The sequence below is a fragment of the Myiozetetes cayanensis genome, unplaced genomic scaffold (genome assembly GCF_022539395.1).
Source record: "Myiozetetes cayanensis isolate MyiCay16 unplaced genomic scaffold, myiCay2020 scf1, whole genome shotgun sequence".
Classification (NCBI taxonomy): domain Eukaryota; kingdom Metazoa; phylum Chordata; class Aves; order Passeriformes; family Tyrannidae; genus Myiozetetes; species Myiozetetes cayanensis.
The window spans coordinates 35,338,577-35,355,884 of NW_026086604.1; the positions used below are offsets into that span (position 1 = coordinate 35,338,577).

The 17,308-nt window shown below is 35.0% G+C and overlaps 2 protein-coding genes across 3 annotated transcripts in view; both read left to right on the forward strand.

The window, feature by feature from the left end:
• LOC126647101 (aspartyl/asparaginyl beta-hydroxylase-like) overlaps positions 1-4,670 on the forward strand; it is a 58,351-nt gene extending 53,681 nt beyond the window's left edge. For both annotated transcript variants that reach the window (XM_050329017.1, XM_050329023.1), the window contains exon 17: positions 2,809-4,670. In XM_050329017.1, coding sequence (XP_050184974.1) covers positions 2,809-2,816 — 8 coding nt within the window. In that variant the 3' untranslated portion in view covers positions 2,817-4,670. The remainder of the gene's footprint in view (positions 1-2,808) is intronic.
• The window catches only part of LOC126647092 (aspartyl/asparaginyl beta-hydroxylase-like), a 724,697-nt gene that overhangs the window by 667,998 nt on the left and 39,391 nt on the right, over positions 1-17,308 (forward strand). Inside the window, exon 2 of the mRNA XM_050329005.1 lies at positions 8,154-8,195. Coding sequence (XP_050184962.1) covers positions 8,154-8,195 — 42 coding nt within the window. The remainder of the gene's footprint in view (positions 1-8,153; positions 8,196-17,308) is intronic.

Consider the following 17,308-nt stretch of genomic DNA (forward strand, 5'->3'; position numbering starts at 1 on the left):
GATGTTTTATCTCAGAAAATGTTGCTGCTTAAAGCTAAAATAACAAAAAGGCCCTTCCTGGACTGTTAGAAGTATTAACAGTAGATAATTCCACTGCACAGTACCAGTTGTATTGATATGAAGATTTTGAGACAGTCTCTTGGCTTACATATACTATTTTAAAATTAAAGTCAGAATGCCAGTGCCAACTTGAAATCTTTAAGTTCTGTTTTTTTGGACCATATTTCTGTCCCTTTTGTACTGTAATTTTTGGCTCAGTCTTGCAGCAGTAAATTAATAGAAAATAATCTTAAGTGTTTTGTACAGTAATGAAGATTTCCAAAATATACCAATAGAATCATAGAATCAGTTCGGTTGGAAAAGATCCTTAGGGTCAACTCCAGCTCTAAACCTAATACTACCAAGTCCACCAGTAAACAATGTCCCTGAATGCCACATCTATGTGTCTTTTAAATACCTCCACGGGCTACACCACTTCCCTGAGTAGCCTGTTCCAGTGCTTAAGCACCCTCCTGGGGAAGATATTTTTCCTCATACCCGATCTAAACTTCCCCTGGCACAACTCGATGCTGTTTCCTCTTAACCATCACTTGTTACTTGGCAGAAGAGACTGACCCCCTGCCTGGCCATGACCTTCTTTCAGGTAGCTGTAGAGAGAGATAAGGTCTTCCCTGACCCTCCTTTTCTCCAGGCTAAACAACCCCGTCTTCCTGAGCCACTCCTCATAGGCTTTGTGCTCCAGGACCGTTCATCAGCTTTGTTACCCTTCTCTGGACATGCTTCAGCACCTCAGTGCTCAGCCCCACTTGTCGTGAGGGGCTCAAAACTTAACATAGGATCGGAGGTGTGGCCTCACCAGTGCTGAGTAGAGAGGGATGATCATTCCTTTAATTGCAGGTGTATTTTCAAATAAGATGATGGAAATGAACCTAGTTGTCCACTCTCCTTTTGTTGTACTGTGATTAAAAGAATCTTTACTGTTTTCAAACACTGTTAGAATGAGAAATAGCATGTTCTACTTTGAAATAGTATGCATTTCTGATCCTTTCAAAAGATCTTTTAGATCTTTTTTTTTTTTTAACCTGTGTTTGTTTCCAAAACTAGTGCAACACTTCTTAAATCACAAGATTACCCTTACTTCTTATTGTTTCTGCACAAAAAGTAGAATTCAAGTAGCATCTCAGAAAACTGAGAAAAGAAACAGAGGACATAAATGACTGTTGACTATGAATAAAAATGAGTATTAAATTATTATTTATTTCTGCTAGTTAAGTATGTTTACCTGCCTTTTTTGTATATGAATCTTTCAGTTTGAAAGCAACATTACTCTCAAATTTTCCTATTAGAGTATGACATTCATGTTTACCAGGGTTTTTTTTTTAATATGTTATTTGTTATGGAGGATTCAGTACAGAGATTTTATTGTCAGAAGTCTTTGTGTTTAAGTATTCAAAACCTAATATTTTCTGTTCTCTCAGTGATAATAATATTGAAGTTCATTGTACTAGAGACAGCCAAGAACTCTCTTCTGAATGAAAAACCTCTTTATACATATATGCTCTCTTTACATATGAAAGATATCTCTATTTATGTAATATACATAACTTCAGGCAATGTACAAGAAATTCAGAAATATCATTATAGAGTCCTTATTCTTCAGTATTACAAATTGATGCAACTGCATTTCAACAGTTTCTGTCAGGTTGGGAGCAGCTGTTTGATCCTTCAGTAAAACATAGGAATTTAGTTGTTTCAGAAAATAAACAGGAGATAGCTCAGAGGCTGAATTTAGCTGTGAGGAACATTCTCACATCAGCAGTGAAGAGACTGAGTGTGGGATTTGAATATGCTGGAGTGCAAGTCAAAAGTTTTTTGCTGACTTCAGGGTATATTAGAAAAAAGAAGTAATACTACTAAAATATGTGTTTGGGTATCTGTAGGTACTGTTTTCCAATTCTCTGAGTTAATTTCTAAAATTATTACTCGTATTCTTTTCTAGATGTAGGCTACTTTAGCTTCAGTTATAATCCACATTTTGTAACTAATGCACTTGAGTGATATGATAGACTAGCTTCAAATATTACTGAATCAGATTTTTTTTTACTAATCCTGTTTTACACTGGCACATAAATTACAGTGGTTGTGATAGAGTGGTTCTGGTTGGATGCATATTTTAGGGGAGACAAATCGCAGGTTTTGGGATACCATTGCTCTCTGTATTATAATTTTGATCTGTCTTGTATGAGTTCAGATTTAAGATATCTCTGGGTTGTCCCACTCCTCCCCTTCACCTTGTATCCCTGACATTTTATAACCCTACATTTATTTTACCAACTGCTGAAATCCCTTGTGTGTAGAGAAGTTTCCACTTTAGAACTTGGACCCTTCCTTATTCCCTGGCTCCTCTTTTCCAATTGTCTCTGACTTTAACAAATAAAACCCAAAACCAAACCAAACCAAAACCAAAACCAAAACAAACAAAAAACCAAACCAAAAAAAAACACCAAATTCCAACAAAACAAAAAAAAATTGTTTTAATGTGTTTGGGACATGGCCTAGATTTCCTTTACAAGGTGATTGAAGTGCCATATGGTAATAAAAAATTTACTGCATAAATAAATATTTCCTACCTTATACGGCAACTTTGTGTATATTCATTACAGTAGCTCCTAGAAATTATAGCTTTTTCAAACTAACTAGTCTGATACAAAGTTGCATTTTTTAGCATTTAAGATATTTTTGTTGTTGTTTTAGAGTGAGTTGTGTTTTGGTTGGTCCTTTAATATAGATTTCCCCTTATTTTTTCAGATACTTAAAGCTTCAAAAGAAAAGTCCCTACATCAGGAGGACCAGCCCTAACCATACGCTACAAAAGGGGAGCAGATGGTTGTAATAGATCTTATGATGTAATTACCCAGCAGTTCAGGGTTTGGGGAATGAACACTAAGATGTTGTAACTGGGTTTTAGCCAACTGTCATTTTAGTAAGCATTTTTAACACTTGGATGTTTAGTTTACATTCCTGTCTGATATTATTTTTTTTCCCTCGGTCAAGTTTAGTGAATTAATTATTTTTTTCTTCTGTGTTTGTGACAGAATTGCAACTTTGAGCTGCATTTCATGTACTGTTTAAGCAATTGTTAATATTCTATTTATAACGTAGCAGCAAGTACATTTTTTCAGATTTTAATATATATCTTTTGTTGTGGATTCATACAGTATGTACAGAGCAGTTTGGTCAAATGAAACATATTATGAATTTTTAAATGTTTTATAACTGCTGATATATCATACAGCCTAGTTGCATTTTATTAAAAACACTAATCAGACACACACTATGCTGTGAAGTTTGACTTATCTCTCTTTGCACTGATGTTATGTCAACAGTTACACTACATGAGTTTCAGGTTATTTTTAAAATAGCCTGATGCAAAGATGCAAAATGTGTGTGTTTAATTTATACTGATAAAAGAGCAGATTATTAAATTACACTTTTCTAAAACCATTTATATGTGAATTAGAATTCTTTATGCCCATTTGATTTATAAAACAAAAATGTCTGGAGACTACATGATAGACTTTCAGAAAGTCAGTAGAGACTGCAACAAAACTGAGTTGCTGGAATCAGGTTGAATTTAGTAAAATTTTTCTGGTTTGCCTCCCAATATAATGATCTTAAAGCTAGATTTAGTTAGCTTTACATGCAGTAAATTATTTAATAAGTCAAGTTTGTATAAATACATGATTTGCAAATTTTATTTAAAAAAAGGAAAAAAACTTCGGAAATTCAACCTTTGGAAAAGTTCAATGTCAAAATTTAAGACCTACAGTTATAAATGCTCTTATAAATGGTACATATGAAATTTAGACTGTGAGTGATTTAGGATTTTAATATAACAGGTGTGGTTTTTACCTGTTCTGTGCTGCTGTTCCACAATTATGGAGACTTATTTTATTCTTTGGTATTTTGCATGTGTTCCTTTTTGGCTCAGGAATAATTGCTGTGATTTTTAGGAAGTTGCCAAGCCTGTTACAGGAGCTTAGGAGAAATAAAGTAACATAAATTTATAAAAAGAAAAGTCAATTTGGTAACCCTAATAGTGGTTGCCTTTGGGTTTACAGGGAGACTTTCAAGTTCTGTGACACTGTTTTGAAGTCAGGTTTCTAGATGCTTAAATTTGTAGTGAAAGGGGCATCGTATATGCTTGCCTTTTTTGGTATTGGGATTTCAGTGAGACTCCACGTGAGTGTTGCATCTGATCAACAAATACAGATGTCCCAAAGTGATTTCTTTAGACTTTTCAGGAAAGCAATAATACTCTTAGACTGTGATGTGTTTTGGGATGGGATGTTCTAGTAAAAATACCTGTGATTGTGAATTGCAGAGCAATAATCTTTACAAAGCCATATTTTGTGAGGAATCTTGGTAATAATTTTAGAATGGTGAATGGAGGACTTTTTATATAACAGTGACAGTCTATTTGTAGAATTATGAGACTGTGAGAGTATATTATGCTGTGATCAAATTTTAAATATTTTGTAACTGGGTATGTGATTTTACGTGCTTCATGTTTACAAAAATATGCCAAGCTGAGCAAGGTCAAGTGGACTATTGAAAAATGTATATTTAATCCATTTTATTGTTTGGCTGCAATAAAACACAGAAGAATATCTTTGTCTTTCTAGTGTCATTATTTATTCCCGAATGTGGTAGATATTAAGTGTAGGGATAATTGAGTCATCCACTAATTAATACTATTTTTTTAAATTATAAATTTGAATATTTAAAAATATATTTGAAAATATTATTTATAAGGAGGAGGAAATATAGCAAGTAAAATTAATTTTATTTCTGACTGGTGTTATGTGAAGGAAACAGACAATACTCTAAGGTCTGTGTCTTCTATAATTGCATTGTGTTTGTCCTTTTGGAGTATTAACATTCTGTGACCGGTTTGACCTGAATTTTTCCCATGACACATAATTTCTGTTTTTAACTTAAAATGGATGAGATAGCATTCTTTAACAAACACAAATATCAGTGGAAAGTATGATATCTACCTTTCATACAGAATATCATGGTTATGGTCCATAGTTAGATCAGAGATCTTGTCAGGTCTGCACAGTTCTCTATTTGAAAGAAAAAATATTCCTCCAACCTTTTCAGTTTTCGAACACCTCCACAGCTTTAATGATCAAATATGTCTGAATATTAGTCTAAGAAAATGTTGAGATTACATTTTTCTTTATTTTTTTCTTTGCATTGCCTCTTGTTATATTTCAGTGAATCTATGAAATCTTGGATTCAGTTGCTCTTTTTTGGAAATCACAGGAAGAAATACCAATTAGCGAAGAGTAGGCTGCTAAGGTGTATTTTAATACTGACAATCTACTACAATTTAAATGACTTTTTAACATTCTCTGGAATTGAAAAAGTATCATATCATGGCACTTCTGTCTAAGACATAAAGAAAATGGCTAAAATTTGATATAGGAAAGATACTGAAAAATTTAATGTTTTTACTGAATATCATTTGTAATTTTACATTTCAGAAGGTATGTGTATGTAAATAAATTGTATTGTACACTTATAGTGTTGATTGAGATTCATGTAAAATCTACAAGGTCTGAAATACATTTTTATTTGTGACTTGTCTCATTGTGACATGCAGTCACAAACATTTAGATGTATAGTAATGTGAAAAATAAATTTATTCTTCATGGTAGAAACCTTGGGAATACCTGGTGCATTTGTTACACAGTGATAGCAGCCCTAGCCTGTAGAGCTTAGCTAAAGCTGTTTTGTTTGTGGTTTTGATGTAGATTTGTTTTGCTGGAAATGGAGAAATTGAATAAAAACTGAGAGGGATTTGAAGAGCTAAGATTAATTTTTGTTTGTTTGTTTGAGCTACAATTGGTTTAAGTTGATGACACAATAGTCTTAAGATTTATTATCATATCCCTGTGTTTGAGACAGCAAATTTTTAAGGCTTTGTCAGAATAGCATAATTAAAACCTTTTGCACCATGGAAGTATCCTAGGGATCAGTGTGGAGGGAAAAAAGCAATATGTGCTGAATATGATACTGAAGTGAATTCTTAGTTAAGTGTGGTGAGAGGTGAGAGAAACAAGATCTTCAGAGTTAACACGATCAAGTTGTCATGAATTTCAAAAGCAGCTACCTAGAAGGAGAAGCTGGAGTATTAAAAGATCATTGGAGAAGCTTTGGTGAAATCAATGGCAGTTAATTTAGCAGAATCCAGACTGAAAAAAGTCTGAGAGAGTTTGGACTGGTTTTAGTGCATAAATAGGTATAGAGAACTGTAGATTATATGTTGCATGAGTCTCAGTAGTAAAGAAATGTGAAGCCAGACAAGAAATGCGAGGTAGGAGCAGGCTTTAGAGTGATGAGATCATACCTTGTTCTTCCTGTGATGGCAAAGAAGTTGCAGAAATAACATGAATGTCCAGGATGTGTGGAAGCAGGTTACTGAGTGATGGAGAATGAAGTAGAAAGAAGAGATGAGGTGAGAATATTGGTGTTGCTGATAAGAGAGAAGATACAGGGAAAATGGGTGGCTAAGTAGCAGGCTGTATCATGGTAATGTGAGCTGATAAAAACAGTAGAAATATGAGTATAAAGACTGGTCTGTGTAAAAGCTATAAATGTAAACTTATCCCATCTGGACCTTCATTATTACTCTTTTTGAAATGCAGTGTTTCTGATGATGTACAGATATACACAACCATTTTATTTATTGTGCATTGTGCACAAAAAAATAGAAGAGTCAGTGTTTTAGGAAGTACTGCACAACACTTCCATTAATATACTGTTATAGTAATAATTATCTCTTAGTATGTAATTGACTCTGTACATCTTTTGTAATTTCTTTCAATTTAATCGAGAATCTAGATTTCATGATGTAATTGAAGGAGTGAATGACTTTCAGCGTGACTGTATTTATTTAATTTAGCATATCATAATCACGTTCATGCTCATTCTGGCTTGCACTGAATGTAAATTAGAGTTGTAGTGATTGTAGTGTCCATACACTTAGTAGCAGAAGTTGTCAATCTGTAGTAAATGGTGAAATTAGAATGTTAAATAATTTGATTTCATGTATGTGCATAACCCAGCTTCTCCATGAAAAAATGAAATGCTTTCCAGTATTTTAAATGGTGTATTTTATTCACATAGTAATGGTTCTGAGCAGTGAGTCTGATAAACAGTGAAGAGTGAATATTCTGACAAAGCATCTCTAAATTACTTAGAAATTTAAGAAAATGACTTATATATATATATGTGTGTATATATATATATATATAGAATACCTCAAAATTAAACAGTATATGTTAGGAAAATAACTAACTAAAAAGCCAGCTGACCTCCCTGTTTAGTGTTCTCTAAGTTTATTAGGAGGAAGTATTGGAAGTTTACTGGGACAAAACTGGAAACAGAATAACAGTGTTAGAACTGTGAAGCAAGATGCTCTATATGTTATAGAGTAAGGCAGGATCAAATAGTGTTTAGAGAGGGGAAAAAGATGTTTATATATCTGTTGCCTTCATGATAGCGCACATACATGATTTAGGTACAGGATGTAGTCTGCCTTTGCTGCAGGCTGTCTTAATGCTTAGTTAACATTTACCTGTGCAGTCAAATGTTTACAAAGCAGCTGTTAAATTACTTTAAGAGTTAAAGAAAACAAAAACTTTCAAGTGCCCAAGCCACTTCTGAAAATGAGAGTTTGGTTCCCAATTGATTTTGTTTTTCACATTTTAATCAAATGTATGTATTAAGCTAGTGTTCTCAGTAGTTTTTAATTAGTTAACAGATCTTCTTTCTTACAATATAGCTTGCACTGTGAGTGGATATCACCAAAATCTACTAAATAGCTAGAGAGGAAGTTCTAGGAAATATTTTGTGATCAAAGCAATAATGTAATATTTGAAGCATCTGCAGGGAAAGACCTCTAAGGTAACTATATAGTTGAGAAAATTATCTATGGTTTCTTTAAAAAATAAAAATGAAATAAAGAAGTCCTGTTTGCTCAAATATGTTTTGAGCATAAATTTTAATTTTCTTGTATCATTTTTTATCATAAACTTTTAACATAGATTTATTTAAATGAAATTATATTTTTAATATTCTAGGGAAAAGTGAAAAAGAAACTGAACAAGACAAAACAGAAAAAGGTAAGTCTGAAAGTAACATTCTGTTCTGAAATTTAAAACCATGCTTTCTGGGAAGATTGATTTAAGCCATGTTAAATAGTAGTGAAGCTTAGCTCCTGTACATGTGACATAGATAAACTGCAGTTGGATAAACATCCAGAGAGCATGTGCTTTTGTAAGTAAACACACAGTTGTTTCCAAGACTGGCATCAATGTATTCCCCTCTTACATGGTCACAGAATAGAACAATAGAATCATTTAGTTCGGAGAAGACCTTTAAAATCATCAAGTCCAACTGTTAACCTAACACTGAACCATATTCCCAAGTAGCACATCTTTTAAATACTACCAAGGCAGCCTGGCAAACCTTTCAGTCAAGGAATTTTTCCTACTATCCTATCTAAACCTCCCCTGGAACAACTTGAGGCTATTGCCTCTTGTTGTGTCATTTGTTATCTGGGGGAAGAGACCAATCGCTATCTTGCTACAGTCTCCTTTCAGGTAGTTACAGAGATCTTTATGATCTCCCCAGAACCTCCTTTTTTTCAGGCTAAGCAATCCCAGCTCCATCAGCTGCTTCTTATAAGACCTGTGCTCCTGAGCCTTCACCAGCTTCATTGCTCTTCTCTGGACACACTCCACACCTCAATGTCTTTCTTGTAGTAGCCCAAAGCACAGGATTCAGATGCAGCCTCACCAGTGCTGAGAACAGGGGGAAGTCACTGCTCTAATCCTGCTGGGCATGGTAGTTCTGATCCAAGCCAGGATGCCACTGGCTTTCTTGCCTACCTGGACACACTGCTGGCTCATGTTCAGCCAGCTGGTGACCAATAACCCTAGGTGCTTTTCCAATGGTCAGCTTTCCAGCCACTCTTCTCCAAGCCTGTAATGTTGCACTGAGTTATGGGGTGGTTGTGACAACTCCTACTGTTTCAAGAGTAAAATGTTCAGTGTCATAGTCTCAGTTTAGGATTCTGCAGGTCATAGTTTCACCAACCTCCTCCAGCATCTGTGGGCAAGAGTCAACCTGGGCTGCCTGGCCCCAGGAGCTACCAACTGTGCTAAGGCTGGAGAGACAGGTGACATTAAAATCAGTCCTTGTCAACTCCCATGTTTACCAAATAAGGGTCTTGGTCTAGCTTAGTTTAGGAAGGAAGATGGAGAGGTGGAATTGATGGAAAAGAAGTGAGGTTTTAGCTAGAGAGCACTGTGAATCTGTTCTCCCTACGATGACATTTGTTCTGGCCCTGTGCATTCCCTGTCACTGCAGGAATATTGCACAGCCTCCTTTGCTGAGGTCATAGTTTGCAGCTGACAATGTGCAGAAACCTCGGGGCCTGTGCCAAGGGATTCGTTGGCTCTTTTTCTTTCCTTTTTTTTTTTTTTTTTTACTGCTCCTTTTTCATTCCTGTTTTCATTTTCTATGTGGAAGTTATTTTGTGTTTGAGTACTTAGGAATAATAATTTTATGATCTTTTGGTGAGGTGTTCTGGTTTTGTATATTGTTTTTTTAAATATAAGTTTCTAGGACCGACAGACTTTTTGTTTAAGTATTATATATGTCACATGTAAGCGTTACATATAAAAAAGTAAAAAACCTCAGAAATCAAGGCAATTATGTCAACATTTCCATTTCTAAAAGGATATAGATTTATCAGGAAATACCTTACTGTATTGGGCTTCTATACTTGATAGTAGAGACCCCCACCATTATGTACTGGTTTTATTAAACTGTTAGAACAGTATAATGAAATTAACATACAATAGCCATCCAGTATAGGTAAAAATAGTAGCTTGTGTAAAAAAAAAAAAGAAAATATTTAAGGATTTAGTATTATGCAACATTATTCATCAGAACTTTGACTTGAAAGTAAGACCAGGTAGATCTACTTTACTTTTGCACCTGAAGTGCTTTGTGGTTTTTCTTTTTAAACAGCAACTAAATAAATGCCATTGGAGATTACAGATTTTTATAAGGTGGAAAAAGGGATGGTTTGGTTTTCCAGGTTAAATTGATAAAATTTTGCACCCAGCAGGGAAAAACAACCCTACATTTTTCTAAGAACTTTGTTTATATTTGAGCTACTTGTGTAGTTTTTCCATACAAGATGAATTTTGTTGAACTGTTTTCATAGTTTGAACTATTTTAAGCTTTCACTTCCAGTAAGAGTCTAGCTATAGATATCCTAGTCAGAGAAAGTGGTATAAAGTACTATTGATTTGGTTTATTTTAAATTACCCTAATAAGATGCAGCAAAAAATTGATGAGAGGAGTATTTTAAAAAATACTGTAGTGACTGGTGTATGTAGAAAACTTGGAAATCTAAAGAACTGGGAGTTTGAATATTCATTTTTGGCTTCAGTTTAGGGTTTGCTTATGATTCTGACAGTGCACAGAGATGTATATGCAAGTCTGCATTATTTTATGTCCAAATATTTAAAAACAGCTCCAAAGAGCCTTCTGTATAGAAAGGATTTACAGCTCTGAGTAGACCTTATATCATCAATATTTTTCACTGTTGTTGTCTTCATACTTTGTTAGCAAAGTGTCTTAATAACTTTGCAAATTTCAGTTTTCAACAAGATTTCATTAAATTTATTAAAAAGTTTCATTGAAAATTCTTTGATATTAGCAAAAACCCCCTCTGAAAATACCTCTAAAGAAACAAAAAATAAAATGAACTTTTTTGTAGCATGCTATTACTTCCAGGTTTCTCTGTCATATATAATGGAGAAGGATTCTTAGTCTTCTTCATAAGAATGTGAAAAGACTTTACACTTGAAGTAAGATGAATATAATTTAAGGGAGATGAATATTTCAGGTGAGTCTGAGAAATAATTCTTTAAAATGTTTCACAACTGGTACAATGCAGGACATACATGCCACAGCCATAAGATGTCTTTCCATATGAGGTGATTTTAGTTGTTTTTGATAACAGGCTAAAAAATTAATTTTAAGTATGGAGCTTCATTTTTCTACTTTGGCTTATACTGGCACATATTAAATATTCATTTATATTGGTGAAGAATGGATATAAGAACTGGAACAATAATTTTCAGCAGTGAATGTGTTTCATGCAATGGACTTCAGCATGGGTAATAACATAAGAATTTTCATTTTTCAAAACTGATAAAACACGACAGTAAAAATGAATGCTATTTGCTTGGAGCACTCAGTTGTGTTTCATCAAGGACAGACGTACACATAAACCAGGCTTAGGACAACGTCATTCTGCAAGTGGCCCTGCAAGTGTCATTTTGATACCACGGTCAGCATTCACCACTGCTTGCTCCAGATACTTACCTTTGCAGAGGATACATAGGATTCCACTGTGGTACCAGGAGAGATCTAACCTGTGTAACCTGAGGAGGCTGAAGTGCTATTCTTCTGACTGAATGTGGGGTTTTGCTGTAGGATGAGTTGTCCCCAAAATTCCATTGAGAGCCTTTACCAGACCTCCACTGTCTAGAGAAAGAGCTTACAGACTTAGCTCACCTCCAGCACTGTCACCTCAAGTTAGATGGGCTGGGTTCACCCATGCAAGCATATTTATAGGAGTATACATAGTACATATTTGATGCAGGCTATAATTAAATATGTATGAGCTGTGTGCAGAATGACCAACATGCAAGTGTAATTCTCAAAGCCCAAAACTGCTGTGTAATGCCATTCTGAACTAAATATACATGGCAATAGGATATTTGTGTGTATTTTTGTATAGAAGGTCAAAGTAGAAATTTCTTTCTGGTCTTATCAAAGGGTTGTTTGAGCCTAGCCTTTGAATGAAGCCCAAGGACTTAATGGTGAAAGAGAGAGGTGGATGGAGGAAATACATGCCAAAAATAAAATGATTCTTCAGTTGTTTCTTACAATCAACATCTAACCAACCAACCAACAATAATTTCATACAGAAAGCCCTGCAGAATACTTTTTACTGCAAGGGAAATTGTTCTGGAATAGCTGCAGCTAAAGATTTATTACAGTCATTAGATTCCAGTTTTATTAGTCCCTAAAATGCCTCAGTTTTTATTGTCTGATTACTTCTCCAGATAAGTTGATTATAGTGCTCTACCAGTACAGTTTAGAAAGATCCTTTAATTATTGTAGTGTTCCTGGCTTTAAATTGTCGAGATGCAGTTACTTGGTTTTATACCTTCTAAGTTACCTTTATGTAAGCCCATAAAACAAGTGGATCACTTACACTCTGTATCTCACATAATGAGCTTCCCAAACAACAGGACAATGACAGGAGTTTTTCATCATCATCAAATTCTCATTCGAGCGCCCACTGAGAGGCAGCACAATTTCCAAAACTAATTTGGGTAATGATATGGGGCTAGTATGAGGAGGTAGGACAATAACCTGAGCAAATTTTGAATTCCAGGTAAAAGTAATCATTCTGCTAATATATATATATGTATGATTTTCAACCTATAACTGAAACTTTGGAATTTGGATCAGGAAGGTCAGAGTGTTGGGAGTGGGGTGGTGAGGGGAATTAGTAAAAGAGAAGGTCACGAAATTACTTGGAAAACAACTACAGACCATGATCATTGGTATCTACTTGTCACTGTCCCACACTCAGAAGTTGTCATCCACAAGTTACCAGGAGCATTATTACTGAATTTGTATCACAGCAGGAATAGGAGGGTGTTTAAGAAACAAAGCCTGTGGCCCTCCTGGAAATTGCTTCCTGAGTTTTTGACAGTTTTGACTGGAGGAGCCTTTTGACTTTTTGACAGGAGGAGCCTTTGCTGGGTGTGGCTGAGGCTGTATCACATAAGGAGGTTTTTAATTCAGATTAGCTTTTAGAGATGGCATAACATGAGGAGATATAACTATATAGTTATAACCTAGATAAATAGTTAAAGCTCTTGTTAAAACTGTATTTAAGACTAAAATCATAGAATTATAGAGTAGTTTGGATTGAAAGGGACCTTTAAAGGCCATCTAGACCAACCCCCTCCAATGAGCAGGGATATCTTCAACTTACCTGCCAGCAGTAAATGCAACATACAGTCAGTGCAGCAGGATTGTTCCAGTGTACTTTTCAATTTGAAAAACTGGGGTACCATGTGTCCTCAAGGTGGCTGTAAAGATCAGGCTTTATTTTGAATCCTTATGCCTTATGAAGGAGTTAACTAAAAGCCAGAGTCCTAACTCCTGTCCGTTTTGCATGCCAGTAGTAGCAGATGTAAGATGGAGGAAGCCACTAGGAATGCTCCCTTAATGTGATAATGACAATATGAACAAATTTATGAGTAAAAAAAAAAAATCTAATTACAGGAACCAAACCACTCTCATGAGGTGGTTTGTTAGATGGGGAGTAGTATCTTTCTATCCTCATGTTTTCTCCCCAAGTCCACAGACAGATTGTAATGACATTGCCTTGCCATTTCTGACGAACTAGAAATTTCATTAGAAGACGTGTTTAACAAGAAATACTTATGCTAATATGTAATATGTACTCTCATACTCTCATAATCACAGACTATTACACAGAGCAGGCTACTGCCCCTGTCAATTAACTATAAATCCTCCAGCATTAGTTTCCAAACATTAAAGCAAGACCATTTATTGTATGTGGAAGGCAATCTTCCTCCCAAAACTCCAAGTTAGACCAACCAGGCTGTCAGTCATTGCTATCAGTGAACAGACTAGGTTCAAAATGTCAGCTCCAGTGCAGGAGGTAAACCTGCCCTCCCACCTCACCACTTTTCCTAGGCTCTGAACATAAGAAATGGAGCAGAGGGCTTAGGAAAAGGAATAGTTAGCACTCAGAGCAAAATAGGGAGGAGGAGAAAAGGGCAGCAGAAATGAGTGAAAAAATGCCTGAGCTGGTTCCAGTTGAGGTGTCTTTCTGGCCATGGCTGCACAGAAGCTGACAAGCTCACTGTTTGCAGTATCCTTCTTCACAACACAGCTGGCTGTTTGTGTCAGAATAAAATCACAGAATTGTAGAATATCTGCTTCCAACTTTTACAAGGCACAGGAGTGAGAGAAGATTTATGTTACAAGTATGAAAGTGCATACTAGTTTTTAAAGATAATCACTTATTGTTCTGGGATTTTTAATAGCAGCATGATATTATCTCCCACTTACTTTGGTCAGAAACAAACCTGTACATGTATTCTTTGATCAGAGGCTCAGAGTATGTCAGCAAGGACAGAGTAGTTCATGCTATGTGCTAAACCTTCCCCATCTTTTAAGTGATCTTTTCAGAAAAAAAAACTAGTTGAAGCCTTTACAGTGTAGAAAATATCTTGACCCACTTAAAAGTAACTTGCTATCTGTTAAAATGCCAAGTGCATGGTGTCTCTTTAGGATAAAAAAAGTCTAATAATCATGAAAGATAATTATGATAGTATTCAATATTTTTGTCTAATTCTGGCCAAAGATATTTATTCTTTTGAGATATCAGGTTGATGGCTAATGAGGCAGGTCATCAGTGTTTTCTCTTTTAGGAGAATGAGGTTTTCCTTAGCCTGAATGATTGTGTTATATTTCAGATGAAAATGTGAAATGGAGAGATTTCACACATACACCCCTTCCCCCTTCTCTGGAGACTAGAGAAAATTAACTTACTCCATTATAGAAGCATTATTAGTAGTTATTTGTGTTATTTCTTTGAGGATTTTTCTGTATTTCTTTGGACTTAGGGTGATATGTAATCAATTTTTTTGCTATGTGCTAGTTATCACTTTTTTTTCTTCCGTGTTGCTTCATGTAATGGGTTCAGATGCACTTTCTACATTAACATAATTGGCTACTTGGCATTTTATACCAATTTCAAAGTTTGTGTTCTGCTCAGTTATACAGGACTATACAGACATTTGGTCATTTGAGGACATTTGTCTAGAAATCCTAAAAAACTTTTAATTCCTTTATTATTCTTTCTTCAGGCAACTTTTTACAATAAAAGCTGTCAAGTAGCAGGAAATATAATTCTGTGTTTAAATCAACATAGAGTTTGCAAGATTTTTAATTTTTTTTTTAATGCTGGACAGTTCCTTAAGATAAAAAGATAGATCTGCTTCAAATGAAGATATACAGAACTTGATTTTTTTAAATGTTATTAACTTGAGTTTTTTACAGAAGAAGCTAATAACAGCAGTGATAATTGAGATTACTTTCTGTCACAACACTGGTTTTAATCACTTATGGCTTTTCTGAAATTATAGCACTGAGATGGAATTTTGCATTGGGAAAATTTTTTGAACTTCAATATCCTGTTGCTGGTGTAGGGCTAGGAGAAATATTGGTCACTGTGATGACTGGCACAGCAAGCTGCTGTGGGGATTTCTTTGATTATTGAGTGAGAGAATGGAAGTTACCTGTGTAATTATAGTATTGTCACTACAGTGCACTACATATAGAAGTAATTTCAGAAATTGTAGAACATAAGAGTAGGTGGGACCCTAAAGCTTACTTTGCTTATTTGGTTGGCTGAAGGCCTTATCAGCTGTGTGCATTGTTCCTGGAAGATGCTTATACGGCTTGTTCTTACAATTTTTCAGTAATTAGAATTCCACAACTGCCCTTAGCAACCTGTTCCACTGTGCTTGCTTAAAGATAGTAGTTCCAGATGTTCAAGCCAAATTTTCTGCTGTTGCAAATTTAAGCCTTCTATTCCTTATCCTGACTATGATGATACAGAAAATAATTTATTCTTTTCATCTCTATAGCTAGTTTTTGCAGAGCAGTACATACCTCTCTTCCACTGGCAAACTCTTCACTACTGCCTTTTTACGCTTCTTTGTTCTTGCTTATTCAGATGTAAATGTTGATTCCCCTCCCCACCCCAGCAATGAAAGACAAAATATTTCTAAACCATTCTTCAAAAGCAAGTTGTTCAATCATGTTTAATCATTTAGTTACTTTTCCTTAATTTTTATGTGATGCTCTTGCTATGTACTCTGAGGAGTACCTAGCATTGCATTCATTATTATTCAAAAAGAAGTTCTCTGTCCTTTGTAGAAAAAAAGATTGCCACTGCTTTTGGTGGTGACAAGGTGTTTTTCAACATAAAACCAAAATATGGCTAGTATTTTAGTTTTCATATGCCAGAACAGGTATATAAAATAGCTATTTCATCATCTCTTATTGGATGACATGGCAGGCTATTAAGTTTATTGCTCATTTAATGTAATACATTATCACCTCATAATATTTTCCTTTTTTTGTTTGTTTGTTTCTTTTAATTTTCTTCTATATCTTAATAAGGGAGATATGAGATTGCTTGTCATCACTGGTAATTGTTTATTCTCCAACACAAGAACTAGCATAGAGCTTCTTATAGGAATACTTCCTAGCTTGCTGCTTTGACAGTGGAAACCCTTTTCTCTAAAGGAGTCTTAAGGAATACTAAGACAGCAGTCCTATCCTTAGGGATAAGCGTATCCTTACATCCAAGGCTATTATCGAAAATCCTCAGTATTCGTCTTGAAATACCATAATATGATACATAAAAGAATTATTACTGTTTTAATACTCAACCTGATTTGGACAGCAAACCATCCTAGGAGTTGTGTGATTGTGCACAACCTCAGTGACGTGGTGAAATCTGCCACTGAAGAAAAATGACATGTTTTTTCCTCTGAAAACAGATGAGTTAACTTCTTTGTAATATTAAATTTAATATATCGGGTCACATCTGCTAAAAGATTATTACACTAGAAGGAGGAAATGGATAATTTATTAAAATATCCCTGCAGGGAGATAGCAGGCTATCTGGTTAATATAGAGGAATGCTTGATGGTTACACTGAAAGCTCCCTAGTGAATACTTTAACATAGGAGTAGAGCGGGAGATGAAAGTGATTGCTCGTTATATAATGTTTACTGTGTTATATTGGTGCCTAGCAGATGAATAATATTTATGTTAACAGCTCCTTTCCAGCTTTTTATATTGATCTCCTGCTGGTCTAGAGATGATATATAATTGTACTGAAAACAGTCAGATAATTCTTCTTCATAATGGAGGGTGGCAAAAAGGTTCTTCCAACACGTCACCCAAGTTGGATATGAAGGGAAAGGTATCACATCTTTGTGACACAGACTTTTAAGATTTTAATTTACTCTTTCTTCGTGAGCTATTTGTCATCTCCTTGTAAATTCAAATGATCAGCAGAAAT